The sequence below is a fragment of the Sander lucioperca genome, chromosome 16, assembly GCF_008315115.2.
Source record: "Sander lucioperca isolate FBNREF2018 chromosome 16, SLUC_FBN_1.2, whole genome shotgun sequence".
In the NCBI taxonomy this organism is placed as follows: domain Eukaryota; kingdom Metazoa; phylum Chordata; class Actinopteri; order Perciformes; family Percidae; genus Sander; species Sander lucioperca.
The window spans coordinates 12,668,104-12,682,093 of record NC_050188.1 but is presented as its reverse complement, the minus strand read 5'-3'; the positions used below and the strand labels follow the sequence as shown (position 1 = coordinate 12,682,093).

The 13,990-nt window shown below is 48.1% G+C and overlaps 1 protein-coding gene across 1 annotated transcript; it reads left to right on the top strand.

Moving 5' to 3' along the window:
* The first annotated feature begins 553 nt into the window (after positions 1 to 553).
* Positions 554 to 9,364, top strand: LOC118493489 (putative uncharacterized protein DDB_G0282133). The gene is made up of 7 exons (XM_035993446.1): positions 554 to 613; positions 708 to 739; positions 990 to 1,398; positions 1,525 to 1,796; positions 2,112 to 2,173; positions 2,678 to 3,070; positions 9,330 to 9,364. Exons 1-7 carry the CDS (start codon positions 554 to 556, stop codon positions 9,362 to 9,364), a joined length of 1,263 nt encoding a protein of 420 aa, XP_035849339.1.
* The last annotated feature ends 4,626 nt before the right edge of the window (positions 9,365 to 13,990 follow it).

Sequence of the window (13,990 nt, the reverse complement as noted above, 5' to 3'; positions counted from 1 at the left end):
AGCAGTAACCACTGCTGCCCCAGCATCTACCACAGCTGCCCCATCAGTAACGACAGCGGCCCCAGCAGTAACAACATTGGATCCAGCAGTAACCACAGCTGCCCCAGCACCAACCACAGCGGCCCCAGCAGTAACCACAGCTGCCCCAGCAGTAACCACAGCGGCCCCATCAATAACAACAGCTGCACCCGCAGTAACAACAGCTTCCCCAGCATCAACCACAGCGGACCCAGCAGCAACAACAGCGGCCCCAGCAGTAACCACAGCTGCCCCAGCAGTAACCACAGCGGCCCCATCAATAACAACAGCTGCACCCGCAGTAACAACAGCTTCCCCAGCATCAACCACAGCGGACCCAGCAGCAACAACAGCTGCCCCAGCAGTAACCTCAGCTGCCCCAGCATCAACAACAGCATCCCCAGCAGTAACGACAACTGCCCCAGCAGTAACCACAGCGGCCCCATTAATAACAACAGCAGCCCCAGCAGTAACAACATCTGCCCCAGCATCAACCACAGCGGCCCCAGGAGTAACCACAGCTGACCCTGCAGCGATGACAGCAGCCCCAGCAGTAACCACAGCTGCCTCATCAGTAACAATAGCTGCCCCTGCAGTAACCACAGCTGCCACAGTAGTGACGACAGCTGCCTCTGCAGCAACCACAGTGGCCCCAGCAGTGATGACAGCTGCCCCATCAGTAACGACAGCTGCCCCAGCAGCAACCACAGTGGCCCCAGCAGTGATGACAGCTGCCACATCAGTGACGACAGCTGCCCCAGCATTAACCACAGCTGCCCCAGTATCAACCACAGCGGCCCCAGCAGCAACAACAGCTGCACCCACTGTAACAACAGCTGCACCTGCAGAAACAACAGCTGCCCCAGAAGTAACAACAGCTGCCCCAGCAGTAACCACAGAGGCCCCAGCAGTAACCTCAGCTGCCCCAGCATCAAACACAGCTGCACCAGCAGTAACGACAACTGCCCCAGCAGTAACCACAGCGGCCCCATTAATAACAACAGCAGCCCCAGCAGTAACAACATCTGCCCCAGCATCAACCACAGCGGCCCCAGCAGTAACCACAGCTGCCTCATCAGTAACAATAGCTGCCCCTGCAGTAACCACAGCTGCCACAGTAGTGACGACAGCTGCCTCTGCAGCAACCACAGTGGCCCCAGCAGTGATGACAGCTGCCCCATCAGTAACGACAGCTGCCCCAGAAGTAACCACAGCTGCCCCAGCAGTGACGACAGCTGCACCCGCAGTAACGACAGTGACCCCAGCAGTGACGACAGCTGCCCCAGCAGTAACCACAGCGGCCCCATCAATAACAATAGCTGCCCCAGCAGTATCAACAGCTGCCCCATCAGTAACGACAGCGGCCCCAGCAGTAACAACATTGGATCCAGCAGTAACCACAGCTTCCCCAGCACCAACCACAGCGGCCCCAGCAGTTACCACAGCGGCCCCATCAATAACAACAGCTGCACCAGCAGTATCAACAGCAGCCCCAACAGTAATGACAGCTGCCCCAGCATCAACCACAGCGGACCCAGCATCAACAACAGCTGCCCCAGCAGTAACCTCAGCTGCCCAAGCATCAACAACAGCTGCCTCAGCAGTAACGACAACTGCCCCAGCAGTAACCACAGCGGCCCCATTAATAACAACAGCAGCCCCAGCAGTAACCACAGCTGCCTCATCAGTAACAATAGCTGCCCCTGCAGTAACCACAGCTGCCACAGTAGTGACGACAGCTGCCTCTGCAGCAACCACAACTGCCCCAGCAGTGACGACAGTGGCCCCAGCAGCAACAACAGCTGCACCCACTGTAACAACAGCTGCACCCGCAGAAACAACAGCTGCCCCAGCGGTAACCACAGCGGCCCCATCAATAACAACAGCTGCCCCATCAGTAACAACAGCGGCCCCAGCAGTAACCACAGCTGCCCCAGTATCAACCACAGCGGCCCTAGCAGCAACAACAGCTGCACCCACTGTAACAACAGCTGCACCCGCAGAAACAACAGCTGCCCCAGCAGTAACCACAGCGGCCCCAGAAGTAACAACAGCTGCCCCAGCAGTAACCACAGAGGCCCCAGCAGTAACCTCAGCTGCCCCAGCAGTAACGACAGCTGCCCCAGCAGTAACGACAGCTGCCCCAGCATCAACCACAGCGGCCCCAGCAGTAACCACAGCGGCCCCAGCAGTAACCACAGCGGCACCAGCAGTAACCACAGCTGCCCCATCAGTAAACACAGCTGCCCCAGCATCAAACACAGCTGCCCCAGCATCAACCACAGCGGCCCCAGCAGTAACCACAGCTGACCCTGCAGCGATGACAGCAGCCCCAGCAGTAACCACAGCTGCCTCATCAGTAACAATAGCTGCCCCTGCAGCAACCACAGCGGCCCCAGCAGTGATGACAGATGCTCCATCAGTAATGACAGCTGCCCCAGCAGTAACCACAGCTGCCCTAGCAGCAACCACAGTGGCCCCTGCAGTGATGACAGCTGCCCCATCAGTAACGACAGCTGCCCCAGCAGTAACCACAGCGGCCCCATTAATAACAACAGCGGCCCCAGCAGTAACAACAACTGCCTCTGCAGCAACAACAGCTGCACCCGCAGTAACATCAGCTGCCCCAGCATCAACCACAGTGGCCCCTGCAGTGATGACAGCTGCCCCATCAGTAACGACAGCTGCCCCAGCAGTAACCACAGCGGCCCCATTAATAACAACAGCGGCCCCAGCAGTAACAACAGCTGCCTCTGCAGCAACAACAGCTGCACCCGCAGTAACATCAGCTGCCCCAGCATCAACCACAGCGGCCCCAGCAGTAACAACAGCTGCACCCGCAGTAACAACAGCTTCCCCAGCAGTATCAACAGCGGCCCCAGCAGTAACCACAGCTGCACCCGCAGTAACCACAGCTGCCCCAGCAGTAACCACAGCTGCCCCAGCAGTGACGACAGCTGCCCCAGCAGTAACAACAGCGGCACCATCAGTAACGACAGCAGCCCCAGCAGCAACCACAGCTGCACCCGCTGTAGCAACAGCGGCCTCAGTAGTGACGACAGCTGCCCCAGCATCAACCACAGCTGCCCCATCAATAACAACAGCTGCACCCGCAGTAACAACAGCTGCCCCAGCTGTCCCAGCAGTGACTACAGCTGCCTCTGCAGCAACAACAGCTGCACCGACTGTAACAACAGCTGCACCCGCAGTAACTACAGCGGCCCCAACAGTAACAACAGCTGCCTCTGCAGCAACAACAGCTGCCCCAGCAGTGACAACAGCTGCGCCAGCAGTAACCACAGCTGCCCCAGCATCATCCACAGCTGCACCCGCAGTAACTACAGCTGCCCCAGCAGCCCCAGCAGTAACAACAGCTGCCCCATCAGTAAACACAGCTGCCCCAGCATCAAACACAGCTGCCCCAGCAGTAACGACAGTGGCCCCAGCAGTAACCACAGAGGCCCCAGCAGTAACCTCAGCTGCCCCAGCATCAACCACAGCGGCCCCAGCAGTAACCACAGCGGCCCCAGCAGTAACCACAGCGGCCCCAGCAGTAACCACAGCTGCCCCATCAATAAACACAGCTGCCCCAGCATCAAACACAGCTGCCCCAGCATCAAACACAGCTGCCCCAGCAGTAACGACAGTGGCCCCAGCAGTAACCACAGAGGCCCCAGCAGTAACCTCAGCTGCCCCAGCATCAACCACAGCGGCCCCAGCAGTAACCACAGCGGCCCCAGCAGTAACCACAGCTGCCCCATCAGTAACCACAGCTGCCCCAGCATCAAACACAGCTGCCCCAGCAGTAACCACAGTGGCCCCATTAATAACAACAGCAGTCCCAGCAGTAACAACAGCTGCCTCTGCAGCAACAACAGCTGCACCCGCAGTAACATCAGCTGCCCCAGCATCAACCACAGCGGCTCCAGCAGTAACAACAGCTGCACCCGCAGTAACAACAGCTTCCCCAGCAGTATCAACAGCGGCCCCAGCAGTAACCACAGCTGCCCCAGCAGTAACCACAGCTGCCCCATCAGTAAACACAGCTGCCCCAGCATCAAACACAGCTGCCCCAGCAGTAACCACAGTGGCCCCATTAATAACAACAGCAGTCCCAGCAGTAACAACAGCTGCCTCTGCAGCAACAACAGCTGCACCCGCAGTAACATCAGCTGCCCCAGCATCAACCACAGCGGCCCCAGCAGTAACAACAGCTGCACCCGCAGTAACAACAGCTTCCCCAGCAGTATCAACAGCGGCCCCAGCAGTAAGCACAGCTGCCCCAGCAGTAACCACAGCTGCCCCAGCAGTGACGACAGCTGCCCCAGCAGTAACAACAGCGGCACCATCAGTAACGACAGCAGCCCCAGCAGCAACCACAGCTGCACCCGCTGTAGCAACAGCGGCCTCAGTAGTGACGACAGCTGCCCCAGCATCAACCACAGCTGCCCCATCAATAACAACAGCTGCACCCGCAGTAACAACAGCTGCCCCAGCTGCCCCAGCAGTGACTACAGCTGCCTCTGCAGCAACGACAGCTGCACCGACTGTAACAACAGCTGCACCCGCAGTAACAACAGCGGCCCCAACAGTAACAACAGCTGCCTCTGCAGCAACAACAGCTGCCCCAGCAGTAACCACAGCTGCCCCAGCAGTAACCACAGCTGCACCCGCAGTAACGACAGCTGCCCCAGCAGCCCCAGCAGTAACAACAGCTGCCCCATCAGTAACAACAGCTGCCCCATCAGTAAACACAGCTGCCCCAGCATCAAACACAGCTGCCCCAGCAGTAACGACAGTGGCCCCAGCAGTAACCACAGAGGCCCCAGCAGTAACCTCAGCTGCCCCAGCATCAACCACAGCGGCCCCAGCAGTAACCACAGCTGCCCCATCAGTAAACACAGCTGCCCCAGCATCAAACACAGCTGCCCCAGCAGTAACCACAGTGGCCCCATTAATAACAACAGCAGTCCCAGCATCAACCACAGCTGCCCCAGCATCAACCACAGCTGCCCCAGCAGTAACCACAGCTGCCCCAGCACCAACCACAGCTGCCCCAGCAGTAACCACAGTGGCCCCATTAATAACAACAGCAGTCCCAGCATCAACCACAGCTGCCCCAGCATCAACCACAGCTGCCCCAGCATCAACCACAGCTGCCCCAGCAGTAACAACAGCTGCCCCAGCATCAACCACAGCTGCCCCAGCAGTAACCACAGCTGCCCCAGCACCAACCACAGCTGCCCCAGCAGTAACCACAGCTGCCCCAGCAGTAACCACAGCTGCCCCAGCACCAACCACAGCTGCCCCAGCAGTGACGACAGTGGCCCCAGCAGTAACCACAGCGGCCCCAGCAGTAACCACAGCGGCGCCAGCAGTAACCACAGCGGCCCCAGCAGTAACCACAGCTGCCCCATCAGTAAACACAGCTGCCCCAGCATCAAACACAGCTGCCCCAGCAGTAACCACAGTGGCCCCATTAATAACAACAGCAGTCCCAGCAGTAACAACAGCTGCCCCAGCATCAACCACAGCGGCCCCAGCAGTAACCACAGCTGCCCCAGCACCAACCACAGCTGCCCCAGCAGTAACCACAGCTGCCCCAGCAGTAACCACAGCTGCCCCAGCACCAACCACAGCTGCCCCAGCAGTGACGACAGCTGCCCCAGCAGTAACCACAGCTGCCCCATCAATAACAACAGCTGCACCCGTAGTAACAATAGCTGCCCCATCAGTAACGACAACTGCCCCAGCAGCAACCACAGCTGCCCCAGCAGCAACCACAGCTGCCCCAGCATCAACCACAGCTGCACCCGCTGTAACAACAGCGGCCCCAGCACCAACCACAGCGGCCCCCTCATTAATGACAGCTGCCCCAGCAGTAACAACAGCTGCCCCAGTAACGACAGCTGCCCCAGCATCAATCACAGTGGCCCCAGCAGTAACAACAGCTGCCCCAGCAGTAACAACAGCTGCCCCAGCATCAACCACAGTGGCCCCAGCAGTAACGACAGCGGCCCCAGCAGTAACCACAGCTGCCCCAGCAGTATCAACAGCTGCCCCAGTAACGACAGCTGCCCCAGCATCAACCACAGTGGCCCCAGCAGTAACAACAGCGGCCCCAACAGTAACAACAGCTGCCCCAGCATCAACCACAGCTGCCCCAGCAGTAACCACAGCGGCCCCATCAATAACAACAGTTGCCCCAGCATCAACCACAGCGGCCCCCAAAACAACTACAGTGAAGCTAACAACTGCTGCCTCCTCTGCAGTCATCAACAAAACAAGTTTCTTTTTAGTCATTGCAGTTGTTACAGCTGTTATTTGGAATTAACTGGACTGGATCAAGGGATTTAATACACCAACATTTAGACACTGTGTACACTTTCTACTGTTCATGAAGAGACTTATTATGTTATTCTATGCTATATATAATGTTCTTTAGCTGTGACTTATGTTTTTTACAAACAAAACTTACTAATCATAACAGACCTTATGTCATGCACTAAGTACACAGACAAACTTTATGTATATATTCTTTTGACATAAGACAAGCATACTTACAACTTTTACTAACTGCTGTTAACATTGACACAGAACCATTTGAGCCATATGCAGTGATGGGCTACAATAATTAACAACCCTTATGTACAGGATATAAGAGATATTTAATATCCATATTGCAGTTCATTAGTTTTTGATTGCATTACATTGTAAGAAATTTACTTGGTGGAAACTCTGCTGCACACTGTGGTGATTGTTATGTTGTCTGCATTTTTATGTCTGTTAATATTCTATGTAATGTAAATAAAGTATTAAAGTGTGAAATACAAGGAACATGAGTGTACTTGTGTATGTATGATGCAGCATCATTCTCATGGTGGTAAGCCCATGTTGGCATCTCACGAACCCCAGAATATTTTTACCTTTAATTATTTTCATCACAGGGCAATTGTGAACAGTTTTGACAATATAAACCATGTGGCACATGTGATACATAATTTTGAATAAACTTTATTTTTATTCACTGAGCCTTGTTTTAAATTTTGAGGAATCATTGAAGGCCTGCCATCATTTTCAGTAATGTCAAGAGTACAATTTAAACAGAATAAATACTCTAAAAACAACAACAACCAGACCACAACAGAACACAGTTAACAACAGAGGAAGTCAGTGTTTCCCACACATAGACTAATTTGTGGCTGTGCACCATACAACCAACACCGGCCGCCACATATTGCGTTTCGTTATTAGTATTATTATTATTTTTTTTAACGCTATTTAAAACATGCAGCGTATTCGTTCAGCTGCATTTCCTTTACCTGCTCTCCTCTGTCTCTCTGTTGCTCACGCGTCTCTCACACACTCACACACACACACACACACACACACACACACACACACACACACACACACACACACACACACACACACACACACACAGATACACACACAGCCCCTTCCCTTGCTGGCGAAGGATCTTGTGAACACCTTTACACAATTACACATTAAAAAGTCCTATAAATACTATTTTATATTCTGAATACAATGTTGGAGTCCCGACCCGACTCTTAACAAACAAGTGATTGCGCCTGCTTTAGAAAGTTAAGTAGTCGCAAGTTTGCGGTAAAATGCAGTTGGGTTGTCGAGGTCAAAACACTATATATAGCAGCTGTGAATCAAATAAACTTATTATAAATAATGTTATGTCATTTTTTTACTCTTACACTGAATGTTTGCTGCTTCAATCCAGATGAGTATTGAAAAGTATTTTCTGCCACTGAAAAAGGCACGTGTTGAGGATGAGACGGTTCAGGCTGGTCTGAAACAGAGCTGAACAGTCCGACCAGTGTAATTAGTTATGTTATAAATTTATTACAATATTTGCAGGCTTCAACCAGTGCTGCTAAAGCAGAAAGACAGGGTCACTGGGAGAGAAAAAGATAGATTTGTTAGGCATTGAAGAAAGAGTAGGAAAGGAGGACAGCATCCAACAGCATGTCCTCAGTTTTTGATACTTGATTGTTACGAAAATAAGTATTTAACACCCCCCCCCGCGCGCCACAAATTGCTTTCTAATCTGTGGGAAACACTGGAAGTGAAGACCTGTCGAGTGAACTGAGAAGTCCAGTTTAACCCTCTGAGGTCTAACGGCATATTTAGATATCTTCCTAAATTCTCGTTGTAAGGGTATTTGCATATAACCCTGATCCCCACGTGTTTCAAAACAAAATGTTCAGAACAAACTCGGCTTTCTGTACAGTGATGCCCCTAATTGTGCCAGAGCAATGTACAAAGAGATAATGCGGCCCTAAAGTGGAAATATTTCTCAAATCTCTTGTGAAAACATACCTACACTCAGTTGATTTGGTGCTTGAAATAAGTTTATAAAAGTCTTGGGTTCACATACGTAGCGTAATATGTGAATTAAATGCAATATGCAGAGCACCATGCGGAGCACTGTTGTCGGCTTCGCAAAACTCTGTAGAAGCTAAACACATCTACTAACTGTCGCTGATACGGCCAAGATCTGACAGAGGTCTGTAGCCAGCGTCACAAAGCTTTTTAGTGGCTTAAAGAACTACCAACTTCTGCTTGGCGTCATAGAGCTCGTAGCCAGCCACCAGCCGGCGGTCTCCTAGTTTTTGTACAATATCTTACGTTTTGGAGTGCATACATTTTCATACAAAATCATACAAACACGTTTGTGAATTGAATTAACACACCCCTGCAGGGTGCCTGGGTAGCTCACCTCATTAAACGTGTGCCCCATGTACCTAGAATCAGTCCTAGCGGCCGTGGGTTTCAATCCAACCTGGGGCACTTTGCTCCATGTCAATCCCCCTCTCTCTCCCCTTTCTTTTCTTAAGCTGTCCTGTCAATAATGGGCCAAAATATAATCTTAAAAAACAACAAACAATTAACAAGCCCCACCAGTGGCAAAGAAGCCCAACAATTCCTATCCAGTTTACACACATGTATTAGCGTGGTAAATTCTTTTGTAAAGGTCAATGGGAGAGAGCAAGTAACCTCAACCCCCAGATATTTAAACCCATCCAGGGCACTCTTAAAAGGGAAAATGGCTATAGTATAGGGAAGAGCTACACATTCATAATTCAGAGTTTAAAAAAAACCTTGCTCTTTTGCAAGTTCAGCTTATACGGCGACATAAGGCCAAATTGGTTTAAAATATTTAAAATGCAGGGAGTGATTGAGCTACATCAGAAACACATAATAGCGGATTGCCTGCGTAGAAAGAGAGAGAGAGACCTTAAATACCTCTCCACTGCAGCCCTTTGAAATCCTTATAGAGCTGCAGTACCACTGCCAGGGATTCAATGGCTAGGGCAAACAGGAGGGGATGGGGGCCGACACCCCTGTCTTGTTCACCTGCATAGAGGAAAGTAGTTAGCTTGAGTATTGTTACTCAACAATACTACATGTAACTACATGGGCTTACCGCACACTTCCAGAAGAAACAAATATGAGTGTCATACAAAAACAAGTACTCTCCGGTTCTTTTTAATATCACACTTAAATACTTTAAATACATTACATGTAATATTAACACACAGAAATTAAAATGCAGAAACAGAACAATCATCACACTCTGCAGCAGTGTTCCTTACGATGTCATGAAATCGAATACAAAAGAACAGAAATGTGGATATTAAATATCTCTTTAATTATATCAGATATAAGAGCTGTTTATGTCGTTGTATCCGCTCACTGCATATGGCTCATATGGTTCTGTGTCACTGTTAACAGCAGTTAGTAAAAGTTGTATGTGTGCTTGTCTTATGTCAGTGTACTTAATTAGTGCATGTCTTAAGATCTAATAAAATTAGTTTTGTGTTTGTAAAGAACACAAGTCACAGTTAAAGCATGTTACAGCTCCCATGGCATGAAAATTTCACTTTATGAGGTTTTTTAACATTAATATGAGTTCCCCCAGCCTGCCTATGGTCCCCCAGTGGCTAGAAATGGTGATAGGTGTAAACCGAGCCCTGGGTATCCTGCTCTGCCTTTGAGAAAATGAAAGCTCAGATGGGCCGATCTGGAATCTTCCCTTTATGACGTCATAAGGGGAAAGGTTACCTCCCCTTTCTCTGCTTTGCCGGCCCAGAGAATTTGGCCCACCCATGAGAGAGAGAGAGACATCATAGCTTGCAAACGAGCGAAGCATGGCACCCCCACCCTCCACCTTGCCCCCCCCCCCCTCTCCTCCTCAATAGCATTTAAAGCTACAGACACAGAAATGGCACATCCTAAGGAAAGCTCATTGTGGGACTGGCTCTAGTGGCTGTAATTCTGCACCAAGACTGAATTTCGGGAAAGACACTTCACATACAGTATTAGGGGACCACTAAGGTCTATATAAAAGAGACTTCAGGTACAGTATTAGAGGACCACTAAGGTCTATATAAAAGAGACTTCAGATACAGTATTAGGAGACCACTAAGGCCTATATAAAAGATACTTCAGATACAGTATTAGGGACCACTAAGGCCTATATAAAGAGACTTCAGATACAGTATTAGGGGACCACTAAGGCCTATATAAAAGAGACTTCAGATACAGTATTAGGGGACCATTAAGGTCTATATAAAAGAGACTTCAGATACAGTATTAGGGGACCACTAAGGCCTATATAAAAGCATCCAAAAAGCAGCATGTCATAGGACCTTTACATATATAGTAAATATATAGTATCGCCTCCACTCCAATCTCTTCCAGCACATTGCCTGAGGCTGTTTAATAGTTTCATGGATGGATCAGTAGGCTATAACATACACATGTTGATCCCACATTTTAAACAGTTTTTTTAAACTGCTTTGACACACTGCTTTCAACGTGTGGCCGGCAGAGATGGATGACGTGAGTTGATGACTTTCAAATTAATCACCAACCAAGTTTGATAACTTATTAATCAAAAAAGACGTATCTCAAAAGAAATGTCCCTCAGCTGGTTGTTATTACCCAGTAAACATAGGAACCCAAACAAATGTCCCTCAACAGGTTTCTTTAGGCAGAAACCCAAAAGAAGATTGAAGAATAAGCTATTACAGGTGTGTCCACACCTTAAAAGGCATCACTCATGTTCGGAGCCTGATATCATATTACCTGCTTTGTGTGAATGGATATAAAAGCTGTGTTCAGTCGAGGACATTTATCAGCAAACAGAAACAGGTGAAATCACAGCTTCAATCACTGCAGTCAAGACAAATCTTCAGCAGACCTGTAAGTATTTAAATGATGAATATTCATCCAATTTCATTCAATGCAAGTTGTGTTTCCTGTCATTCTTTAATGACTATGCATTTATCTTTAGTCATAGTCATCAAAATAATCATTACCAACGATTATATGTAATTGTTGGTGTTACACTTATCGGCTCCTTGTTTAATTTTTTTTCAGGAGGAAAAGATTTAAAAAGTGTTCTTAATTTGAATGCTTTAATTATTAATTAATTAATTAATTAATTATTTTGTATGTGTCTACAGCGTATGTTGGTATTAGACAGATGCTTTTTTTTTAACTTAAAAGTTTAATTAAAGAAGAAAAAAAGCTTGTTTTCTTCCAGAAACAATGTAGACGCATACGATAACACAATGACAGTACTTGTTTGTAGATCCAAACATTTATACATGGTAGATTGCATTGACAGTTAACAAGTTATTATTGTTTCAATGATGCAATAGTTAATGTAAATAAATTGAATAAATACATTTTAACATACACAATAAGTGACTTACTTAATTTTGATAGTTCAACAATTTACCATATTGCCTAAGTATCAGTATGTAGTAGTTTAAATACATATTTTAGTTGATAAATTCAGCTATTATGTTGACATTACTTAACTGAATCTTACTAAATTAAATCATTATATTTTTTCACGAGTAAAGCACCTTCCCAAAATGATGATGATAATGATGATGAAGATCAAAATTATTAATTAAAAATAAATGTTGTGCTGTAAAGAGAAGTATAAAATGTGGGATCAAAATCTGAATGTTATTATGATCAACCATGACATTGTTGAAGACCCTCAGACAATGCACTTGTCAAATGAGTTTGAAATGTTGAGCTAAATGTGCACCAGATCGAACAATTTCTACTCAAAACAGGCTCTGGCAACGCACAGGCCGCCACAACGGCTCCAGCAGTAACCATAGTCGCCCCTGCAGTAACCACAACTGCCCCAGCAGTAACCATAGCCGTCCCTGCAGTAACCACAACTGCCCCTGCAGTAACCATAGCCGTCCCTGCAGTAACCACAACTGCCCCAGCAGTAACCATAGCCGCCCCTGCAGTAACCACAACTGCCCCAGCAGTAACAGCTGCACCTGCAGTAACAACAACAAACAAGCTCACTTGAAACATGACCAGAGGAATGTGGGAATAATTGGAACTGGTACTGAGAGCAACATTGGAGTGGTGAAAACAAAGTTGGTGAATGTGTTTGCCACTAGGTTCTCTCCCACCCTGGATGCAGACACGCTACGTGAATATTTCTTTGAGAAATTGGAGAACGGAACAGTGACGTGTCGAAAGATCGAGACGGCTCGCAGCAGGTATGGCTCATTTCACATCACCGCTGAATGTAACAATGTTGCTGATATGTACGATCCAAAACTCTGGCCCGACGGGACTTATGTTCGTCGCTATTATGAGGCCCGTGGCCCCAAGGCATTTGGTAGTGAGGTGGGGGGTGAACTGAATTGCCATGGTACACCTGCAGCTCCACATGAGAGCCAGCCTGCATAGTAGCTGCTATGATATGAATTAACCTATATGAACATCTGTGTCGTGTCTTATAATGTGCGTGGGCTGCGTGTTGGCCACAGTGAAACTGATAAATCACACCGTATTGTTGTGGACAAATTGATGGACAGATGTGACATTTTGTGTGTCCAGGAGACGTTCCTGGCTAAACAAGACCTGGAAGGTCTAAATTCTATACATAGGGACTTTCATGGGGCAGGTGAATCAACAACTGACCTAAGTGCTAAAGTTGTTCGGGGGAGAATCGCAGGGGGGGTAGCCACGATGTGGAATAAAAAATATGACCAGTTGGTTAATGTTATAAGATTGGGAGTTGACTGGGCTATTGGGCTTGAGCTGTGTTGTAATGATAGGAAGATAATAATTTTGAATGTCTATATGCCATGTGAGTGCATACAAAATGAGGATGAGTACCTCAGTAGATGGGCATTTATTATGTCTTTTATTCAGGACAATTCTTCTACCTGCATTTATGTTGTTGGTGATATGAATGCTGATGTAACTGATGCCTACTCTTTATTTGGTAATCATTTTATGCAGTTTTGTACAGACAGTGGTTTGATTTTATCTAGTAAGGTACTATTGCCGAATGACAGCTATACTTATATCAGCGAGGCCTGGCACTCTACTTCCTGGCTAGACCACTGCCTTTATACAGTGGATGCTCATGACTCCATCGATATGATGAAGATTGATTATGATCTGGCTACTACGGACCATATACCCTTTCTCATGGTGTTGAACACAATTTACCAGTGTTATTGCCTGTGGATAATGGCATTGATGTAGGGCAAATAAATTGGTCAAAATTGTCTAAGGAAGATCTTAATGAATATTTCAGGCATTCTGATGCTTTGTTGGGTAATATTAAGGTCCAAAAAGATGCCTTATTGTGTCGGGATATGAACTGTAAGAATGTACAACACTGTAAGGATTTATGTTTCCTGTATGAGGCTATTGTGGAGTCTCTCGTTATCTCGAGCAGGCCTCTGTTTAAACATAGGACAAAAGTGTGCAATGCTAAGCCAGGTTGGAAAGATCGTGTAGAAGAGCTCCATGCAGAGGCCCGAAATGCTTTTAAAAAATGGGCTGAGTCAGGCAAAAGCAGGCGTGGCCCCTTGTTTGAAAATAAGAAATGCACTAATGCTAGATTTAAATATGTACTTCGTTATATTAAAAGAAA

Coding starts and splice junctions, on each gene's coding strand:
- LOC118493489 (XM_035993446.1), top strand. CDS start 554: ATGACAGCAGCCCCAGCAGTAACCACAGCTGCCTCATCAGTAACAATA. Junction 1,399..1,524: donor GCGGCCCCAGCAGTAACAAC/ATTGGATCCAGC, acceptor AACAGTAATGAC/AGCTGCCCCAGCATCAACCA. Junction 3,071..9,329: donor TAGCAACAGCGGCCTCAGTA/GTGACGACAGCT, acceptor AAATCCTTATAG/AGCTGCAGTACCACTGCCAG.